This window comes from Oryza glaberrima, chromosome 1 (genome assembly GCF_000147395.1).
Source record: "Oryza glaberrima chromosome 1, OglaRS2, whole genome shotgun sequence".
In the NCBI taxonomy this organism is placed as follows: domain Eukaryota; kingdom Viridiplantae; phylum Streptophyta; class Magnoliopsida; order Poales; family Poaceae; genus Oryza; species Oryza glaberrima.
Window position 1 is genome coordinate 13,535,477 of NC_068326.1, and position 22,165 is coordinate 13,557,641.

The window sequence follows — 22,165 nt, forward strand, 5'->3', positions numbered from 1 at the left end:
TCTCACCGGGTTTTTCATCCTATTTAATGCCCCCCATGTGGCTTGCCGGAGCCGGAGGCCGGTCTGGTACCAGCTATAGTACCAGTACTATACGAAAATACTAGTAGTACTACGATAGTTAATCACGTACTGTACTATATCTTTGAATTTATTTAGGTATTTGGCCATGAGAATTCCTGTAAAATTTATTATCCTGCGTAATATCAGTACACATGGTGGAAACTAGAAACTAATGGGTTGTGAGTTCAGAATAGCAATCTGGGATAAGAATTGCTCTGAATTTGAACTGAACTGCAAGATTCTACTAATGTTCTTTTCTTGGCGAAAGGGGATGGTTGTGAGAATCAGAGGAGAAGCTTAAAGGCAAGCAATCCCAGCTCTAGTAGCATATCGGAAGGAGTGGATATGAAGTCACCTCGAACCACTTGAGAATCTCCTCGTAAACCGCACCGTGGAATGGTAGATTTTGGAGAGAGAAAAACGAGTTGCCATTGTTAATTCCTCGAGAACAAAAGCTCTAGTTGACTCGCTTGACAATTTTTCTCTCTACAATTCGATACTACCTGCAGATTGGCCATGAACCAATCCTCAGCAGTATCATAACCTGCTAAACTAGATTTGCAACAAGGATGCAACAGGAGAGGGGGAAAAAAGAGTAGTTACTAATCTGGAAACAAACGAATGGAGTAGTAGTAATTAGGAGAAGAACTCGTGAAAATCAAAAGAACAGACAGGTAGTAGTAGCATATCATCCTTGAACGAATGACAAATCTAATCCATCAGTTTATACACGACTTAATTCATAATAATATAAGAATCCAATCGCAATATACAGGGGGCACACATCTTCTTCTCAGTTCTCACTCGATTCGATTCGCGGGCACCGACCCAGACCAATTCTTTCACGGTTAAAACAGCGACAAGGAAACGAAAGAAAAGGGGGGGAAAAAGAAAAAGAAAAAGTAGAAGACGAGGCAAACGAACTTTGAATAATCCCGGTTTGAGCAGAGCAGCGCGGGTGGTGGCGGAGGTGGGTTAGCCGCGGCAGCGGGTGATGGCGGAGCAGCCGCGGGAGTAGGGGTTGGCCTGGCCGCCGGGGCGGCAGTTGTAGTAGGAGGCGCCGCGGACGGAGCACGGCGTGGTGTCGCGCCGCAGCGCGCCGTAGCTGATGTACCCCTGCCCCTGCAGCACCCGCCTCACCACCGCGGCGCCGTCGGCCGCCGCATCCTCGGAGGAGAACCCGAAGCTGTCCTCCTCGCCGCCGCCGCCGCCGACCCCGAGCTCCCAGGCGAGCGGCACCTCCCCCGCCGCCGCCGCTCCCCCGGCCACCGCCAGGAGCAGCGCCAGCAGCAGCGCGGACGCCGCCAGTAGGGATTTCGCCATTGGCTCCTTCGGATTCGGTCGCCTCTTGCCCTGCCTGCCTTTGGTGTTTGCTCGCTCGGTGGTGGTGGTGGGTGGTTTAAGCGTTAATGGTGGTGGTGGTGGTCGCCGGGCGGCGCGCGGGTGGTGGGTTTATTATAGGAGAGAGAGAGAGAGAGAGAGAGAGAGAGATTGAGAATAGTAGAGGAGGAATGCGCGTGAAGAGGGGAGCGCTGCGGCGTGGGGCCCAAGTGCCCAACCGAGTTGCGTGCACCGCGTCGCGTTAGGTTTGGAGTCGGAGCCGCGGGAGGGATACGGTATTTGGCGAAAATATACAGAAACCAATGGCATGTGTTTGGCACAGCTCAAAAAGCTCAGCTAAACGGTCTCTAGCTTCAACAAAAATAAAATCAGAGTTGGGTAGAGCTATCTCACAAAATTAACTAGAAAGTTAGATCTTGATTTAATCTACTTCATAACTCTACTCCAGACACAACTCGTAGAGCTAAATTTAGGAGTTGGAGCTCTACCAAACATATCCTAAATAAATGTTCTTAGGTTCGTTCACGTTATCACGAGTAAAATTTTTTTTCTCATAGATATAGTTAAACTTTTACTCATAGTGACGTAGAATAATCTCAAACGTTTATTTTTTTTATCCAACGATAATTATCAGGTTTTCAGTATATACACGTGATTTGCACTGCATAGTATTTTCTCTGGTATTTGTTGGTCACGTCAGGCTGACCTGGCTCTGGCTGAGTACTGCGGCAACGGCAAGCGGCAGCAATAATGCCTGCAGGGCAGACGCAGCGATCATGCCGGCAGCGCAGACGCAGCGGCCGGTGGTTCGCCGCCGATGACCATGGTCTCAGAACACTCTTCGTGGTGGAAAAATTGAAGGAAAAAAAAAACATATAATTAAGCACGGTGGTTCAATCCGGAGACGGAGACTCCGGTTGCTAGTTGTTGGTTGGATGATCGATGAACGATGATCTTGCCGTTCCACTGGCCGCGGCTGCGGCTGACGAGGGGCTTGCTGCTCTGGTCTGGTCAGCTTCGCACATTCGCATCGCGCGCGCACGCACACGGTCACCTCCGCCCACATCGCCCGTCCCGACAAAGACTAGTAGAAGTGTGCAGCTTGCTTCCTTCCGATAGCCGCTCTCATCGGATCTCTCGCATCATTCAGCTGGAGGCGTACGTACCAGTGCATCATTGCACTGACTTCTAACTAACCCGATGGTGTGGACAGTGGATGAGTGGAGTAGAGGGCCAAACGACCTCCTGTCAAGAAAAAAAAAATAAAAGGTTAAAATAACAGAATTGTTCACAAATATAAATAGGAGTACAAAACATTTTTGCTCTCTATTTGTTCACAAACATAAATGACTTTTAAGTAGTACTACTTATTTCACCCATCACCTTCCATTTTTCTTTCTCATCTTATCTCAATTACCCTATATCCCCACCTCACTTTATTTAATGATCAGTAGTAGTCTTTTTTTTCTTTATCCTTAATCTCTCCAGATATACTAGGAGTGATTGAGAGAAGGGAAAAGAAAAAAAATTAAAAAGATACGTAAAATGAGGTGAGTCATAAGCACATGATTAACTGAGTATTGATCATTTTAAAATTTAAAAAGAATTAGTATGATTTTTAAAGAAATTTTTCTATAAAACATTTTTTTAAAAAAAACACTGTTTAGCAATTTTCAAAAAGTGTGAGCATAAAAAAAAAGAAAAATCTTCTCCATTACCATCCTAAACAAACATTGTGTTAAAAAGACTTATATATATAGATAGAGCGAATATAGCTTATAGGAGAAATGCAATAACTACTACCTACTACTCCCTCCGTTTCATATTGTAAGACTTTTAGGACTTACCTAGATTAATCCATTGATCAATGTACATGTTTTCTATATGTGTCTAGATTCATTAATATTTATATGAATTTAGATAATGCTAGAAAGTCTTACATTGTGGAACGGAGGAAGTATCTAAAAACTTAGTCTCTTTCCTCTCCGTCTCTCGCGGCGGGTAGTCACCAGCAAGGGTAGAGGAGGGTGATTTTCCAGGGAGCCATCAGATCCCTATAGTCGGGTTCATCCTATTTTAAATTGAGTTTCTCTCATATTATGACGTCCTCTTTCCATTTCCTGTATAGTTCGGTGGAGATGTCAACATCCATATTCTTTGTCTTAGCCGCCTCCTTCCATGGTCAGCCTGAGCTCTAAAGACAGAGCTTGCTTTACCTTCTCTGCCTTACGCCATCTAGATGGCTAATACGAGGTTATTCACTGGTGTTTGGGTCGACAAGTGCAGCAGATTTGCCTAGTGGTGGGAGGTCTTCTTCCTCCACAAGGACGAGATGGTGCTGGCCATTCAAATCCTCTGACGAGTTTGATGCTGCCAATTCGGTGTCCTTCTTTGTCTCCGACCGAGCATTTTCAAGGTTAGACTGAAGCTTGTTTTGTTCATTGGGTTCACTTCAACCTCCACTTATGAGATGCCCTTGTTGAATTTGCAGCTTGATGGTAGTTAACCTTGTCCTTGCTGTCACACGAGTTCATCGTCGGACGAGAGATCATCAGTGCTCCTCTCGACTACGCGAACTCGCTTTCCTTTTTTGAGGGCCACCTGTTTCGCCAAAGCTTGTTTTTATGACCTAGCACTCCCCCAATGTATGTGTGCTGGTATTGTGTATTGGGCACCATTGTAGTACTGGTTTGTCGCCTTGAAGAGCTGGGCGCTTTGGGGGTGGGTTCGCTTGTTCTGCAACAAAGACCTCTATCTACGCCTTACGCTTTCTTTTCTTTTTGCGATTTTGTTTCTTTTTCTTGCTAGACTCCAGTGCGTCCTTCTTGGCCGACGACTGTTTCTGCTCGGCCACCTTGCCCTTTCCATCTTTCCACCTGAGAGCGTCTGCGTGATTAACCATTAGTCGAAACTTAAAATTCTGTGCTCATAAGGATCCAAGCCCAAATACAACCTATACTTGGTGCCATTCATGCGGGGGTTGTTAATGCCGCCGATCCCCAGCTCCCGCTCCCACTCCCAGCTGGCCCCGGCGCCTGCCCCGCCCCCGCCCCCGCGGCCAGCGCGAGGAACAGCAGCCCGAGGACGCACGCCGCGGCTACGGCGGCCACGGTCGCGGCTCTTGCCATGGCGCGCCTGTCTGCCTCTTCCCGCGTCTTCCCGGCTGCAGCTAGCGTACGTAATGCTCTCTTTGTTTGACGTTTGTAGTACAAGTGAGTGGCAGGTTTCACATGATGTGTTCAATAGAATGGTTGTAAGTGACAGTAAGTTACACATTTATTTTGGGGGTAGCATCTAGCATGCTGCATGGTTACATATAAGCATCTAGGTGTGGATTCAGACATTCAGTGCTGTCCCTTCTTATCATTTTTATTTTACAGCATTGGCGTTACTTCGTGGAGCACAATTTAGTTTGATGAATTATGAATGCTTTTGTTGGTTTTCCTTACTTTTGGGTAGATCAAATGCATTTTGATCTTGATATGTGTACATTTTCCGGTAGTTCGATTCCATTTGATGTTTGTATGGTCACTTTTGGAGTAGCTACAGTAGGAGCTAGGATTTTGGAGTTGTCAAATCTGAAGCCAAGTGAGTTAGCATGGATGAAAATACATGAGCAACAACTATTCTTGGATCTGTTTTTCTATATATAAAAAATACGGTATACCAAACCATGCGTCAATTTTGTGCCCATATATTAAAACTTACATATCAAATCTTTATTGTTACATATAACTAATTTTGTGCAACTGAAGATGCATGGCAAGGTTGTCCTCAATGAGAGGATACATGACAAGGTTTGCAATGAGCAATTTATTCCTGAAGAACATACTAATGGGGTGAAAATTGATTTGGGAATTTAGATGGTTTTGTTGTGTTGTCTCCGTTTGCTTCTGTAGTTGTTGCTTCCATTCAGTTTGCAATGGCATCAATTGTTTTGTACTGAAAAATTCTGTTACTAGGCTTAATTTCTTGGTGACATGCAGCTAACTAATGCCAGTGAGTATTGTTCTTGTTATGCTTGCATGAAAGCAATAAATGGATATATTCATAAATAAACTCCATGTGTATGTAATCGTTTTTTTTTGGACACATGTGTATGTAGTCTAAACCTCGCTATATGCAATGAACGCAAGCATCCATGCTTTAGACAATGCTTTTCATTTTTTTCTTTTTGATCGAGAGCATGTACATATTTGGTGCAATGTTAACCAAAAGCCTATTTTTTGGCTTTACATTTTTGGACAAAAGGCATTACGCCCGGCTTTACTGAAAGCTTAAATTGGTGATGCAGAAAAGTACAGAGAAAATGCTGGGTTTTCCATCTTAACCTGCAGGCTCAAAACAAAATAAAACCAACTGCTTTAATTAGAACACCACACATCCAGACCACACCACCTGAAAACTGGCAAGCAGCGACAGAAGACAAGCTACAGGAGGTGCTTGGACAAAAGCATAACACTACTGAAAACCAACAAAAACAAAAACAAAACCAAAGACTGAAAAAATGTAATATGACCACTATGGAAAACCGTATAGAATGGCGTGCAAATCTGAACGGTTGCTCTGATCAGTGATCACTTTCTGGTGAGGCTTTATTGACTATAGATGTTATCCTTGAGAGCCAATATTTCAATCAAATCTGACTTGCTCTCTCTATAATATTTATTCCACAATTGTTCCATTTGATTTTCTCTCAGCAAATCTGGACTGCAGATTTGAACAAACCCAAGCAAAATCAATGAAATAATCATTTAGCAATATGGTCATTTTGCTTGATACTATCGCAAAGATCACAATGGTAGAAAATAGCCCGGACATCATTTTAACAAACGATTATTTCTTCGGGAAAAAAAGAGAGAGAAAATTTTAACAAACGACCGTGTTTTTCGATTGGCACATTTTAAAATGTTACTTACCTGATCTTCCCTTGTTAATATCATGCATGGTAGCTACTACAACCAACAAGAAAGCAAGGAGAGAAATGGACTATTTGGAACAAGAAGTAATAATTCACAAAGGACAGGACAGCTAATCATCCATGAATGATGAATTGATGAATCCATCCATCAAATTAGGAGAATACACGATTTATTTAATTAATACTCCAGAGTAGGGGTACCGGACACATGTACATGTACATCTCTCTTGACTTTAGATTAGCGGGCACCAATCCCTACCAATTCGTTCACATTTCAAAAGGAGACGAACAATAAAAGAAGACAAAAATAAACAAAATATGTATAGAGTAGACGAGACGAACTTTGAATCACAAATCCCAATTTCAACAGTTTTGGTGGTGGCAGCTGGATGGATCATCCCCTGCACTGGGTGATGGCGGAGCAGCCGCGGGAGTAGGGGTTGGCCTCCGCGCCGGGCTGGCAGTTGTAGTAGGACGCGCCGCGCACGGAGCACGGCGTCGTGTCGCGCCGCAGCGCGCCGTAGCTGATGTAGCTCCCCTGCTGCAGCACCCGCCGCACCACCGCGGTGGCGCTGTCCGCCGCCTCCTCGCCCGGGAAGCCTAACGCGTCGTCGGCGCCGACAACCCCGAGCTCCCAGCTCAGCGGCACCTCGCCCGGCGCCGCGTCGGCTCCCCCGGTGGCCAGCGCGATGAGCAGCGCCAGCAGCAGCAGCGCGGGCGCCGCCACGATGGCGGGTCTCGCCATGGCGCTCGACGCGGAGGAGGAGGAAGAGGAGGAGGGAGGAGGAGGAGGAGGAATTGGTTGCTTGCTTTGGTCGACGTCGCGCGCGTCGTAATGGTGGTGGTGGTCGCCGGCCGCCGGGTTTAATTATAGGAGACAGAGGAAGGGGGTTGGCGGGGTTGTTTGGAGGCTGAAAATTTCAATCAATATTCTAATAATATACTCTATACAACTATATAAGAAATGGTAAGGTAACGCAAAATTGAAGCAATCAAGACTCTCTTTTATAATCTCAACATGTCTAACTATTACCCTTTTCTCTCTCTCTCTCTTATTCTCCCGATGCCAATTTAAACCATGAAATTATGGATGAATAGCAAATGTGGTACTTCAAGTTTCATCTCAGACTCAGTTTAGTCCTTAATGTTTTAGTCTATCCAAACTATACCTTCAAGTTTTCATTTTAGTTCAAATTTATTCTTAAATCCACTTAGAAACCATATAGCTAAACATAGTCTTTTTTCATTGAAATTTGCATGCAATGAATTTGTTTATAGATAATGCATAGTAGTTTATGTAAAATGAAAATAAGTACGTGCTTCCAAGTGTATATATGATAGCCATTAAGCTCAACCTTTATGTGCACATGTTAAAATAATAGGAAGTACATCTGCAGTGCTATTTATTCATGTTGTTTATCTCTTTTCTAATGTATGCATATTAAGGGCAAAGGGAAAATTTTCTAATAGAAACGTTGACTAGAAGTAGCCATGTGGCATATTAAGTGGGTCCAAGAATAATTTTAAACCAAAACAAATACTTTTAAAGGATTTATATGTACAAAATAAAACCTGAAGGACTAACTTTAGCGTCTGGTAAAACTTGAGGGACTAGATTGGCTATCCACCCTCAAATTATTATCAAAGAATGGTTGACACTTGACAATTTCAATATTTTTCAATTATCAAAGAGAACTAATGAAATATTAAATGAGAATTATAAAAAAGATTCAAAATAGTGGTCTGTGTGCTTCTCTCGCCGGCAAACAATAATTTTCTTTTCTGCTCGGACGACAAAAGTTGGTAGTCCAGATAGCATGTGCCTCGTCGACTTGAGAGTTGATAGCCAAACTAGAGTATAGCCATAGGTGTGAGTGTGAAACCTATCTGACAATGCAGGCTCTGTCCTCATGTTTGTTTTTTTAAGAAAAGAAAAGGAAGATGAAGAAAGAAACAAATGTAAGCCCTATGTAACACAAGTCGTCCTCCAAGTTGCACATCATGTTGCCACCATTGACTCGGTCTCTTTTATATTTGCTTCGTCGTATATATCGCTGCAATGCAATTATGCAATTGTAAAAACAAATTAATATGATATGATTTGCACTGCAGGGCAGGCGTGCAATGGGGATTGGGAGTGACTGCAACTTTGGCAGTAGCCACTGATCCACCATCCAACAGGTAAGGAACGTACAGGATTAACTGTCTATGCTCCCTCCTTTTAGCTATTTAAACATGAAATGTTTTCTCCTTTTCTTTATCTCAACTTTCTCAAGTTTGAGAGGAATCATATGTAGTTTATAAACAAAATACACACATACTTCACTTCAATAATATTTTGCACAATTGTACATGGCACTGATAAATGAGCTAGTGAGTTTAACTTCTCCCCATGTTTGGGAATAATGCATCCACTAAGTCAAAAAAAAAACTAAGCTACTACTCCAAAATCTTCACGTAAATCAGTGTGAAGCTTCTATTGATAACTTGTAAAGAAAATGTTCCGTTCGGAAAAAAAAAACTTTAAAGAAAAACAACAGGATTAATGTTTCTTAGTTGAACAGAGCATGAGTCACATAAAAAATTTAAAGGAGAGTTACATCAAAATATGAGCTCTACTTCAAGCCCTTAAAATAAATGCCAAGCTTCTTTTAAACATTTAAATAAGTAGTATTAAATTTCTTATCAAATGAAAAATAACTGTGCTAGTATTTCATGTTCAAATAGCTAAATGAGGAAGGAGACAATCAAATCTGAGCGTTCCTTACTAGCTGGATGGTTGCATTAGTTGCTAATGCTAAAGTTGCAGTCACTGTAGTGACTACACCTGATTCCAATCCGTGCAATGGATTGGACGGACGGGTCACACATCTGCGTCCCACAAGGTTTGTTCTGATTTGCTCAAATCAATTAAGCGACAGTTGAGTTCAAGCTAATGCATCTTGGCACATTATTTCCTCTTTTTTTTTCTTTTTCTGGAGCAACAAACTCGCTGATACAAACACTGGAGCTACCGGTATACTATATATAGCGACTGTCCATGCATGATTTGAAAGAAAAAACAATAGATATATATGGCTACGAAGAAATAATAATTAATGTCGTGCAAAATGTGTGGGACACACCGAGGAAAGGATGATGCATGGTATATTGGTATCGATACACAATATGGATTTGATTAAGGATAAACATTCACATGAATTAGAATGGAGGCATAACCCTCGCATCAATTGGGGGTACGTAGACCTAATCCTTATTTAATTTATATATATACACTTTAAATACTGCAAAAATAATTATAAAAAGCCCTCACTCAATTGCGTGTAATAACCAAAGTATACTCCATCCGTCCCAAAATATAAACATAGGACATGATGAGACATTTGCAAGTACTACGAATCTAGACGGATAGAAGCCTAGGTTCTTATATTTTGGGACGGAGGGAATAGTGGTTTACTAGATGCCAATAGGATATGTATAAAATAACTGAAAAAAAGAAGTAAAAGAGAAAACATACCTGAAAATGACTTAATTACTGTTAGAACTGTTCTAATTACAGATCTACGAGACACTCCGTAACTCCGTAGAAACCTATGAGGTTTTTTGAGGAAAAATAATGAAATTTAGGAATAAAAAAAGGATCTGTCTATTAATACAGAAATAATAAATCTAAATTTCCGTAATGATTATCCATAAATGGATGAATGCTAAAGCCATATTATTGATTTTTTTTTCTTATAAATGTATCGCCATATCTTTCATAAAAAGTATTCAGCATGTATTTACATTGTAAGTCCCTAAATTACATATATAATTACACTAGATTTATGCTATAATTAAATTTGCCATATTTTTACCTAAAGATCTGTCCTCATATTTTTAGATAGACTTGTTATTTTTTTGTTAGAAAAATGAGTTGCCAATAGATATGTGCTTAAAATGTACGTAGTAATTTGATGAGAAAGAAAGCATTTGGTTGAATTAGGAGTTTACACAGAATTTCCAACGAATTATGAAATAATAATTTTTCAGAATTTCCACCAATTATTTAATTTTACCAAGGCTATGTTCTGTTAATCTCTTCCAAAAAGGGTGAGGGAGGATTTACTAGAATCGCTCCAATCGATTAACTGAAAAGCCTTAAATGATTCCTTAGGAACGACGGGTGATCTACTGGGCACTGGCCGTCCATTAAGTGTTTTAATTTAAGTATTCAGTCATTGATTAAAATTATGTTTGTGGCTATCTACTATATACTCCTATTCTACTACAGCTACTCGTACTAGCCAATGTCCCGTGTGAATGCATGGGCGAATGACCGGACAAATAACTACGCAAACTTAATTCCAGTTAATTAGTACTCCTACTAGTACTGTAGCTACTGGCGGATCAAAATAGTTATGCAAACTTAATTCCAGTTAATTACTCCCTCCGTCCCTTAATATTTTACGATATTGACTTTTTAAAATATGTTTAAGACCGTTCGTATTATTTAAAAAATTTAAGTAATTATTAATTATTTTTCTATGATTTAATTCATTGTCAAATATAGTTTTATGTATATTGTACTGTACCATCTTCTAGATCAACTGGTCGATCGATACCAATAATGATTATCGTTCACTTATCGCTCTCCAGGATTAGTGCTCAACAGAATCCGATCCAACTGCCGTTAATTAAAGAAATCGAACCTCTGCATACAGGAAGAAGGAACACTAGCTTTATTCTTGATGTTCCTATTCTCTTTTAGATGCAATCATGCAAACGAATTATACGCGGTAAGCTAGGTACGTACGCTGGTCTTTCTTCTCTCCTCTCGCTCAATTATTTATTATTTATTGGTCATGGTTACGTTTTCAGATTTCTTTTGAATAATTATCACGTCCTCCGATTAAATTACGGGATGACTAAACCGCGGCACGAGTGGTTTACTAACTCGTTGAGATTTGGTAAGAGGAGAGAGATAATCATGGACAGGAGGATCGACATTGCCGGATATTTAGCGAGGTCAAAATAGAATGCTCAACCTGAACGAAGTAATAATAATCGTTCAGTTCTTCCCTCGTGATACTACATGCCTCCGTTTATAAAAAAGTGTAAACTGTTCATGTTTATAGCTTATAAAGTAATGCCGTAACTAATGATTTTGCTGTATATTTGTTGATAATTTTTTTTCTAAAAAATTGATAGATGTAAATATAGTATAATCGTAGTATACCTATATTGTAACTTGCACGTAACTACGATGTAATTTTGAACCGTTTGATTTACTTTAAAATTCGTGCATGGGTAGGAAAAAATCATAACCCACGCACATGTGAGGGGATTCGGTACCATTATCTCCGTTTTCACATGATTATCATATCACCTTGGAATTTTTAAAAGTTAAATAGAAGTTACAATATAGTTACATGCAAGTTACACTGTAATTATATCACAATTGTATTATATTTACCTCTATAAAATTTGACGACAAATGTTATAGCTAATCCCAGTAACTAATACGCACTCCTTCCAAAAGCCTAAGGCCTATTTCATTATTTGGTTTTTTCAAAAGTCTAAGTCCTGTTTGTAGTTATTATGTGCTAAATTAAATTAAATTGTTGATAGGAACCCAAGAAGCCATTTTAATGTTTATAGGTTGCATGTTCATTGGTTTTGTCACATGGTGAATGAATTAATTGCTTTTTGGTCTTGATGAAAAAGAAATAACACTTAAATTTTTGGAAGGAGGGAGTACTTTCTTATAGGAACTTAATTTTAGATTAGAAATATCATAGTGTTACGAATCTTGACTTAGTCTGTCTAGATTTATCGTGTATATGTTCAATTTAGTATTTATTACTAATATAAAGCGATTAGTAATAATTAAGTTTAATGATGCGACTTACAATTTGTTTCTGCATGGCTAGCTGTATTCTCTTCGAACCCTTTCGCCAACTGCTGTCGATGCAGACTTGTGCTTTATATGGTTGTGTGTGCCGTCGCATTCTTATTCTAGGTTTTGATCCCTTTGGGATACGATGAATCGTGGTCAGAGTTAGTTTGGATACAGCTAATCACCAGCTGCCAAGTGACTTGCACCTGCTGTGCACCCGCCGCCGCCGGGAGGGACGGGCAGGTATATATCTCTGTCTTGCCTCGTATCGTAAGTAGGGTTAATCGACCGAGCTTTCTGTAATAAATAAACTGGAAGGGATCTGTTTTAGCAGTTAATTACGGAGTAGTTGGTGTGTGTTGCCGGAGTCAAAATTGTGGATGCAATCATGGATGGGGATGCCTCAATGTATAGTAAGTGTATGGTATTTGCACCCTCGCTAACACGAGCAAACAATATATGGTCGGCAGAAGGGCTACGGAGATTATTGAGTTTGCTCCTTTGCCTATGGTGTTGTGCTTCTGTGCTTGGGCCAAAACTTAACATGGCATTTCTAAATTTTCCATTGTTTTTTTTATATTTTATAATTAAGAATGTCATTGAAATGATAATTTTGGCAGTGGCGGAGCTAAAAGAAAAAATCAAAACCCGAGCAAATCTAACTAAAACAAATATTTGCTGTAAAATTTTTATGTTTCAATTCTATAATATATCAAATTTTATAGCGTGTTCGCTACGATGAGCCCATGCCACAGCTCAGAATTGCCGGGCGGTGGCTCTGCCACTGATTTTGTGAATAACAATTTCAAATGGTGGTAAATTTACAATTACATCTAAAAACACATTGCAACACAAATTGCTAGCTGTCTGCGCAGCTGATTCGTGTAGTCATTTGTGCGCTAGAAAAAAAAGTATAATCAGATATACAAGATGAACTTTTTTAGATTTAACACTACTAGCCCAGAGCCCCGTGTATTGTAAAAAAACAAACTAAATTTCTAGCTTATTAAGTCAATTAAGCACAATTTTCTTATTAGATAGGTGGGGGAAAGACTCCCGTGTCGCCCAGGGTGACACGGGAGGTGAACAGCCTCGAGCGGAGGCTCGCCGGCCGCGTCCCGCTCGCATCGTCACCACCGCCGCCTCCCGCCCCTTCCTCCCTCCTTTCTCCTCCTTCCCTCTTCCTTTCCTTTACTTGTTTTCTCTTGTTCCGCTCTGCTTCGCTTTCGTCGGAGAGGCCGCCGGCGACGACGGTGCCTGCGACGGTGGCATCTCCCTCGCCCCCATCCTTCCTTCCACCCTCCCTCTTTATTCCCCTCCTTTCCTTCTCCCTTTCCCCTCTCTCTTTCTTTACAGGTCCAGATCTAGATCCATGACCATGTGGGGGCTGCTAGCTTGTGGCGTCCGGTGCCGGCGACGGTTCGGTTCCATGGCTCGGTGGAGCTCTGCCGGCCCGACTCGGTGAAGGAGCAGGTCGTCAACGATGTTGTCTGGCTGTGGTGCAGGTTGTTGCGGCGTGTAGGTGGTGGTGTATATAGTGCAGGCAGCTTCGGTGTGCAAGTGGCATTTGGTGGCTTCCGTTTGTGGTCGCTATGGTTGGATGGGACACTGAGATGAAAGTCTTGCTCGGCTTGCCGGTGCTAGCAACGGCGACGTCCTCTGATGTCGTTCACCTTCTTGAAGGCGTTGCTATGGAGCCCTCATTCAACTCTACATCAAGGGATTTCTCTGGGTGAAAACCTTAGATTCGTTTGGATCAGGTGATTTCGCCATTCTGTAGGCGTGTCCTTTTTGAAGGCTTCGTTTTTAGGAGTTCTTCCCTTGTTGGATTGATATTCTTTAGTTCAGTGTGTCAATGTCAGGGTTTTCGCCGGTTTTCCTTTAATTAACCGTGCCGTTGTGAGGTTTTTGAGTCTGATTTTTCTTATGAATTGAATCAACTCTCTCCTTCTATAGTGAAATTGTGGATGCATCATGGATGGGGATGCCTCAATGTATAATAAGTGTATGGATTTGCACCCTCTAACACGAGCAAACAATATATGGTCAGCAGCATGGCTACGGGGATTATTGAGTTTGCTCCTTTGCCTATGGCGTTGTGCTTCCGTGCTTGGGCTAAAACTTAACATGGCATTTCTAAATTTTCCATTGTTTCTTTTATATTTTATAAGAATGTCATTGAAATGATAATTCTGGTGGCGGAGCTAAAAAAATTTCAAAACCCAGGCAAATCTAACTACAACAAATATTTACTAATTTTTTTTTGTTTTCAATTCTATAAAATATCAAATTTTACAGCGTTTTCGCTACGATAAGTCCAGGCCACCGCCAAGGCGGTGGCTCCGCCACTGATTTTATGAATAACAATTTTTAATTATCCCTAAAAAGCACAATGCAACACAAATAGGTAAAAATTGTATAATCAGAAGTACAAGATGGACTTTTTTATAGTTTAACACTACTAGCCAAGAGCCCGTGCATCCTAACGATGAGTTTCTAGCTTATCAGGTCAATTAAGCACATGTTTAGTCTAAATAATACTTTTATGATTTTTCTTATTGAACATGTTTTTAAATTTAAGGAGAGGCAGCAGTGAAACATGAGAGGATTCGTTGAAGGGTGGTGCGGTATAGATTGTGAGGCTCAGATATCAGTAGTAGGGATGTTACTAACAGAACAGACACTACCACTACTAATATTAATAGTATAGATGCAAAGCTTATTTTTTTAAGGAGCAAAATTTATCTAAGTCAGGGTCAATTTAGTCTTTGTGCAATACTTTTGGGTGGCTTTCATGCGTATTTTTTACCAAAAAAACTAAAGAAACCGCATATACCAGCCCAACTATCTTGTATTGCATCGAAGTGCCAGGAAAACTAGAAGTACATACGGATTTGACGGAGATCAGCTCACTTCTAGGTTGCTTTTGCTTGCATTCTCCCTTGGAAGTTGGAAGCTCTATTGCTGATGGCTGATCCAAGGTGGGAGACAAATCCTTTCTCGGTTGAAATGCCATTATATCATTTCTCGGTGCTCACCTGTGACTAATTTACTCAAATTTCAATTCAAAAAAAAAAAATTCAAAATTAGCCGTGGATGTGCTAATCCTGTTCAACAGAATGAAGCAGCCATTACTACTAGAGCTTGGCTTACACTAATCTCGCCGAGCAGATGCTTTAAGTCTTCAAAAACAGATAATTTTTTTAGTATGCTGCTACTCCTACTAATGAAATGCTCATTTCTCACATATGGTGCAATTTTTGTGGTATATTGTCTATCCCACAATTGGAACCACATTTTTGCTCACACTGTTAAGGTATTGTTCCATTTTGACTGTGTCGGCTGACCACATTTTAATTGATACTAGTGTTGAGCAAAGCTGGGGTATAGTAGAGCAGTGGAAGAACAGAGAGAGGGAGATGATGACACAGGGAAGATATATCTGTCATTTTGTAATGTTTTCTCTTACAGTCCAAATTGACAGAATGGGAGCAAAACAGGAAAAAAAATGGTATGTGGCTTGATAGTAGTGACATAAACGAGAAGTCACACAGTAACTAGTGGAGTACGTCAGAAGTTGGGAATTCATATATTAGTGGCATAAACAAAATTTTCCCTCAAAATTACATTGGTATGGTCTATACATAGATTAGGGAATTAATAATACAATGGAGAAACATATGGATGATCAAACTGCAGTTGTATACACACCTTCATCAACGTTCAAGTTTGCTCAGCAGTTCTTCAAGTCGTGGAAGTTCCTGCAATATGTCGTTCCAATTTGGCATGCCCTACAAATAAAGAAATACACTTGGTTAGATATATTAATTTACGCGTAAACTTCAGATTCAGTGTCATTCAATTCTAACGTATGACCTTCATACTATACTTATTACATCATTAAGTACTATCTCCGTCTCAAAATATAAGGGATTTTGCCCAAATTCCTCATATTTTAGTACGGAGGTAGTATAAATTTTCCTGTGACCAACTAAAATCCAGAGAAGAATTACTCTTCCAGATCTTCTGACACGACCATCCAATCGGAGGATTATATAGACATCTTCACCGGGAGTGACACCTTCAGACTCTTGCTGGTCACGTATCCAACTGAACCATGAGAATGTAGATGTCAACAAAACCTTAGACATAACAAATTGATGCTTTACAATTTTTGGATATTGAATTGTTGAGTTCCTTCTATAAGCATGCTTGACTACTATTAGGACAAATACTTCAATTCCTGGAATAGTCATCCCAGGACATTACATAATGTAAACATAAAAATACAGTGAAGCTAATAGAAATGCACAATTCTTTTTAAAAAACTAGTAACTAGTAACTGCAAAACTGAGAGCAGCAGGAGGGTTAGAAGCCATTATATTAAACATATACTTCCATCCTCCCAAAATAAATAAACTTTTATACACAAATCTGGACAAATAGGGTGTGTCCAAATTCGTGTAGAAAAAAGTTGAATCTTTATGGGGCAGAGGGAGTACAGAGAGAGGTGAAGGTGAAGCTATTCCTAATATCTATTTTTTTCTCCTAAAAAAATGTTTATCTGTACATTAAATAGAGACTTAACAGCAGGGGTGTTTTTGGTGCCATAAGAAAAACAAGGGGTAAAATTCTTCAAATGAGTAAATACTAGTACTCCCGCCATTCAGAAATGTATGGCATATTTTCCTCAAAATGAGATTGAAAAAGACTTTTACTATTTATTCTCTCTAGCTACTATATTTAACACATGCATATTGGAAAGTTGGATACTTATCAGAGGTATAAAGGACATTATACTTGTTTTGCACAGGGGTATGAAATATTTACATTTGTGGACAAAGCGAATCAAGAACAGGCCTTGCATATGTGGACAGAGGATAATACCTTGGAAGGCCATTCAAAAGTTAAAACATATGGTCTACGTGAGTGGATGATACTTACTTAAGAAGGTAAAGGAGGCAAAGCATTGTGGAACAACACAAAAAAATGGTTGACATAATGGCATGCAAGTAGTGAAACCGAGGAAGTAATTTTGTTGTTTACCAGGTAACTATGCCCATTGTAATGCTAAATTATCAAAGAGCAGTAAAAACTATTAGCAGAAATGGGTGACACAGATTTTAATAATAATGATAAGTATTTCAGAGAAGACCACAAATTTTGAATATTGTAGAGGTGACCATAAGCTTATTCATTTGTGCCCTAGCTTTTCAAAATATGTCAGTTTTTTTAATTCTTCCATGACATCTAAATACTTATTTATGTTGTTGTTCTATGTAGTGAGAGTAAAAAATCTACAAGTTAAAAGAAAAGGCACCTTTCCCATTGTTCAGGAGAGACAATATCAGCCTTAAATCGCTCTTCAGCTTTTAACCGTGATTTCGCTGCAATAGATTCAGTACGCTTCTCAAAGTCATCCTGTCAAGAGAAAATTGCTTTCCTTTTGAAATATAGAGGAAATTTTATTGTCTAAAATATATATATAAAAAATTCTTGGGTTTTAGCAAAAACATGTAAGTTTAGCCTAACCCCAACTGAAGGAGCTGATGCAGCAGATCTTGAACTTCCAAAGCCTCTTGGCTTACTTTGGGTTTTCTGAGAAGCACCAAAGATCACAGGAATTAGAAGAACACCTCGTTTCAGCAGTTCGGTCCGATATCTCTCAGCTCTTTGCATTGCTCGAGTAATGGATGCTTTTGAACCTGCCAGTATAACCTAAAATACTTGTCAATATAGTATGGGCACACAAAAAAAGCACAAAAAGATGTATGCAACTCAGGAAATATCAAGCTATCTATTGAGAATTGAAGATGTAAAGAGAACTATACTAACTGGCCTAGTAATGCCCCGGAGTTGCACAAGCTCAATAATGCGATTGGTTGACAGGCGGACAGGTAACCTTGAAAGGGTTTCATTGCGAGAAATTTGTGTGATCTGCTGCTCTTCTTTCTTGTTTTCCCAGAAATACAAAGCCACGAGCACAACAATACCTGCAGTGCGCTGATTCAAAAGTTTGATTATCTTTTAGTTTAATTAACCGTGTGAAAGCACGGTATACAAGTTTCATCAAATGATTATATTATACATGGAAAACCGAGAAAGATCATTATTGGCTTAAGATGTGATCCTGTGGGAGCTAACACTGAAAATGTGATTGTTATCATTATATTTTAAGGAACTTTTGTGGCAGCAGGGTAAGGATTGCTAAAGTACTAATAAATTTATTCAGCAGTAAATTAAATGCATTAAAGCATCTGAGGATCTCAGAAAGCTATGCAAGATATTGCCTCTGTCTGAAAAAAGCACACTGGTGGTGCAGATATCGTAGCTAAAACATGACCATTGCAAAACTGCTTCAATATACTATTGAGTCAAATAAATAAGTGCATGCATAATCAGTGTAATTGTTCAGTAAAAAATACTAGAGTACACAAGATATAGGGCCTATTCACTTTGACGCCATTTTCAACCATACCATTTTTTGGCAAAGTTGCCAAAATTTTGGCTGCGTTTAGTTTATTGCCAAATTTAGTAAATACACAAGAAATGCTGCCAAAATTTTGGCAATATTGCCATCTTGCTAAAATTTTGGCATTGCCAAAATTTGGTAAGGTTTATTTTGGCTACAATCTAAACAGGCCCATACTCAATTATGACTACAAACATGAAGTGTCACCAAGGTGTAGTACCCGCAACAAATTTGTACATGGATGTTTTTTTCCTCATGTTACCATGCATAAGAACGCATTATCGCCATGTAAAGGTGGAACAGAAATCCCATGCTATCAAAAGGTACACTCTTCTCAACACCCCTTTCTTTTAGGACATATCAATTTACCTCCAATATTGATGGCAGCATTCCCAACAGTTTCCAGCAGATCAGGGGCACCATCGCCACCTTGAACTGCAAGTATAAGTCTAGGAATGGTAAAGAATGTTGAAATTCCAGCTGCTGCAGTTAACGCCACATAAAAGAACCTTCGGACACCACGAAATGGTGCTTGTACTTCACTAATGAGTTTCAGGTCTCTTCGGAACCCAGAACCAATATCTTCTCCACCACGCAATGCCTGAAATGAATTTACAGTATGTACAGGATCATATTAAATATTAGTAAAGTATGGATACTTACCTAGTGGTTACAGTGCTCAAGTAGCACCTCTAGGTCCTGGGTTAAACTTCCCACAGGAGGGAATTTCAGGCCTAGTTAAAAAAGTTACTCCTTGGCCCCTCATAAAAACATGTATTAAGAATCGACCTATGGAAGGCGGGCCCTCGTGTAGGGGACAGGGGCCTCAAAACACGGGCTAAGGACCAATCCATAGGGGGCCAGTCCGTGTGTGGAGGGCCAGGGTTTGTGGCTTTTCTCGGTCGGTTTGGTTGAGGCTTCCTCTTCTTAATGAAAAGTCGTGAGGGCGGTCATTCCCCCGCTGGTCGAGTTTTTTCTTTTTTACTTATTCACAAGGTTACTTTCTTATTCATTGGGTCAAATATCGGTATTAGTCATTACCTCATTGGGTCAAATTTAAACTATGGTCAGCAGATTACTTTCTTATTCACGAGGTAGCAAAGCAGTAAAATACAAATTCACAAACCTCTTCTTGAAGTTCCTTGAATTCCGGTGATGCCCTGAATGGTGCCAGGTCAGGATCATTAAGTATAGTACCAAACTTGAGATTATAATCTCGCAGAGCTGTCCTTAAGCAATCTGCAGCTTTGTTGCTTTCTTCCCTGGTCAAACATGCACACCAATTAATAGAAAAACATAAATAAAGCACAAAAGGAACAAATCAATAATTTTGAAAGTGTTGCCTCACCTAAATGCATGGCAGCATGCTTTATTGTATAGTGCTGCTTGGGCTTCAACAGGATTTGGATTCAGCTCTAGGGCATTCTCAAATTGTTCAAGAGCATCCTTCACCTTTGGAATGTGAAAGCAATATCACAATGAATGCAGTTGATATTTTATTGTATATGGTTCTTCAATTTAATGATTACAACAAACCCATGCAGGAGTTCACTAGTACATGCACCGTCTATAAGAAACCCACTTCAATTAATCCCATATCTCTAACAGACAAACATGGTATTGTTTCAGTTTAGAGCGAGTACAATAGTAGGTTACAAGTCAGCTATAAGCACATGTGTTGGTGATAAGATAAGAGAGAGAAGAAAAACGGACTACAGATTTGTAGCCAGCTGCAGCACGGACTCCAAAACGTCGTGTGTATATTTTTTTTGACTAAATCATTGTGTGTATATGAAAGGTGGGACCATATATTAATTATGTAGTATATATTTATAGGTAACTATTGTATGAATGGGCTATTAAATTGACTATACATGATTTGGAGCTAATAGTTGGCTATACTATTAAACTCTTAGAGCAAGTTTAATAGTATAGCCCACTACTAGCTGCAATTCACCTATAGTCAATCTAGTAGCCAATTCATACAATAATTGCTTACTACACTATTAATATATAGTCCCACATGTCATACACACACTGCGTCTTGAAGTCCGTGCTGTAGCTAGCTACAGATCTGTAGCCCGTTTCTCTTCTCTCTTATCTTTTATCTTATTAAAATATGTTTATAGCCGGCTAATAGTTCGCTATTGTACCTGCTCTTAATAGCTGCTTTGCTTAAGGCTGAGTTTGAAGGAGCATATGGGCTGAAAGTTTCCCTCATTTTCTGTTCACACACTTCCCAAACTGCTAAATAATGAATTTCATGTAAAAGTTTTCTATATAGAAGTTTCTTAATTCTTAAAGAATCATATTAATCCCTTTTCAAGTTTGGAATAATTGATACTCAATTAATTATGTGCTAATGACTTATCTCGTTTTGTGCACCGCTAAGTTGCTAAGAGCAAGTTTAATAGTATAGCCAACTAATGGCTCCAAATCAACTATAGCCAATATAATAGCCAATTCATACAATAGTTACTTACTATACTATTAATACCTGGTCCCACCTGTCATACACACATTATGTCTTGGAGTTCGTGCTGCAGCTGGCTACAGATCTGTAGCCCGCTGCTCTTCTCTCTCTTATTTTATCTCTTTAAAATATGTTTATAGCCGGCTTGTAGTCTGCTATTGTACCTGCTCTAAGCCCAAATGCTCATTCAAACCCAGCCTAATGTTCAAACTCAATATGGACATGAGGATGTGGTCAAATATTTTTGGGTTCAACTTCACCATTCCCTTGAAGGTCGTTACGAAGAATTTACTATTTTACTCAGCAAGCAAAAGATGGTAAACCCAGTTCAAACACTCAAATGTGGCGTAAACATACCTATATCAGCCAAAGATGAACCAAAATGGAGATAAATGCAATGATTAAATTCTGGGAAAAGGCTGCCGAATACTGACATTCCTCAGCTAACTAGAGCTGCTTGCGCACTAAAACTGGGGCATCTCTATCAACATATTACTCCTACGGATAAAATTACTCGTTAATATGATCCTTCACGACGATTGAGAAGCACTCGAAATGTGGAATAGGCGGAACGGGAATCGACTTCGCTCACCCTGCCCTTGGAGAAGAGCTCGAGTCCCAGGTTGACGCACGACTCCGCCGTCGGGACAGCCACCGCCTCCTTCCCCGGCGATGGCGGGGGAGACGGAGACGAAGAGGCCTTGGAGCGGAGCACGCAGCGGCGTCGTCGGCCGCAATGAGGGAGGAGGGGCGAGACGAAGGATAGCGCTTGGAGGGCATAGCTACGGGTTCCGCCGCCTCCGCCTCCACCGCCGCCGGCGGGGAGAAGGGCGAGGTGTGGCCGGAGAGCCGATGCTCCGGCGGCCGCCATTGCCGGTTTCGTGAGGTGAGGTGGTCGTTTTTCTCGTTATCCAAACTAGTATTTGTGGTCGAGGAGGAACGAGTTGGGCCGAAGAAGATGCAAAACCCAGCCCATTTACTCATCACGTGTAAAAAAGAAAAGCCCAAACCGGCCCACCA

General features: G+C 40.3%; 3 protein-coding genes across 4 annotated transcripts; all 3 read right to left on the reverse strand.

Moving 5' to 3' along the window:
• Nucleotides 1–783: 783 nt before the first annotated feature.
• LOC127763606 (rapid alkalinization factor-like) lies at nucleotides 784–1,537 on the reverse strand. Its single transcript, XM_052288371.1, has one exon. It carries the CDS (start codon nucleotides 1,381–1,383, stop codon nucleotides 1,036–1,038), a length of 348 nt encoding a protein of 115 aa, XP_052144331.1. The 5' UTR covers nucleotides 1,384–1,537; the 3' UTR covers nucleotides 784–1,035.
• A 4,904-nt stretch (nucleotides 1,538–6,441) lies between these two features.
• Nucleotides 6,442–7,167, reverse strand: LOC127756449 (protein RALF-like 33). The gene has a single exon (XM_052281782.1). It carries the CDS (start codon nucleotides 7,065–7,067, stop codon nucleotides 6,717–6,719), a length of 351 nt encoding a protein of 116 aa, XP_052137742.1. The 5' UTR covers nucleotides 7,068–7,167; the 3' UTR covers nucleotides 6,442–6,716.
• Nucleotides 7,168–14,921: 7,754 nt separating this feature from the next.
• LOC127760531 (protein LOW PSII ACCUMULATION 1, chloroplastic) lies at nucleotides 14,922–22,044 on the reverse strand. Of its 2 annotated transcripts, XM_052284813.1 has the most exons (10): nucleotides 21,738–22,044; nucleotides 20,021–20,124; nucleotides 19,799–19,934; nucleotides 19,042–19,273; nucleotides 18,036–18,193; nucleotides 17,733–17,918; nucleotides 17,521–17,621; nucleotides 16,214–16,310; nucleotides 15,912–15,991; nucleotides 14,922–15,244 (listed from the first exon to the last, which is right to left on the reverse strand). In XM_052284813.1, the coding sequence occupies exons 1-9, from the start codon at nucleotides 22,014–22,016 to the stop codon at nucleotides 15,917–15,919; spliced, it is 1,368 nt and encodes a 455-aa protein (XP_052140773.1). In that variant the 5' UTR covers nucleotides 22,017–22,044; the 3' UTR covers nucleotides 14,922–15,244; nucleotides 15,912–15,916. The 2 variants fall into 2 exon arrangements, with proteins under 2 accessions (XP_052140773.1, XP_052140772.1); XM_052284812.1 differs by lacking the exon at nucleotides 14,922–15,244 and having other exon boundaries at nucleotides 15,608–15,991.
• Between the last annotated feature and the right edge of the window lie 121 nt (nucleotides 22,045–22,165).

Excerpts from the sequence above, each read along its gene's own strand:
- LOC127763606 (XM_052288371.1), bottom strand. The coding sequence starts at position 1,383 with ATGGCGAAATCCCTACTGGCGGCGTCCGCGCTGCTGCTGGCGCTGCTC.
- LOC127756449 (XM_052281782.1), bottom strand. The coding sequence starts at position 7,067 with ATGGCGAGACCCGCCATCGTGGCGGCGCCCGCGCTGCTGCTGCTGGCG.
- LOC127760531 (XM_052284813.1), bottom strand. The coding sequence starts at position 22,016 with ATGGCGGCCGCCGGAGCATCGGCTCTCCGGCCACACCTCGCCCTTCTC. Across the intron at positions 20,125-21,737 it reads AGCTCTTCTCCAAGGGCAGG|GTGAAGGATGCTCTTGAACA; the intron begins GTGAGCGAAGTC and ends CACATTCCAAAG. Across the intron at positions 19,935-20,020 it reads GCATGCTGCCATGCATTTAG|GGAAGAAAGCAACAAAGCTG; the intron begins GTGAGGCAACAC and ends ATGTTTGACCAG.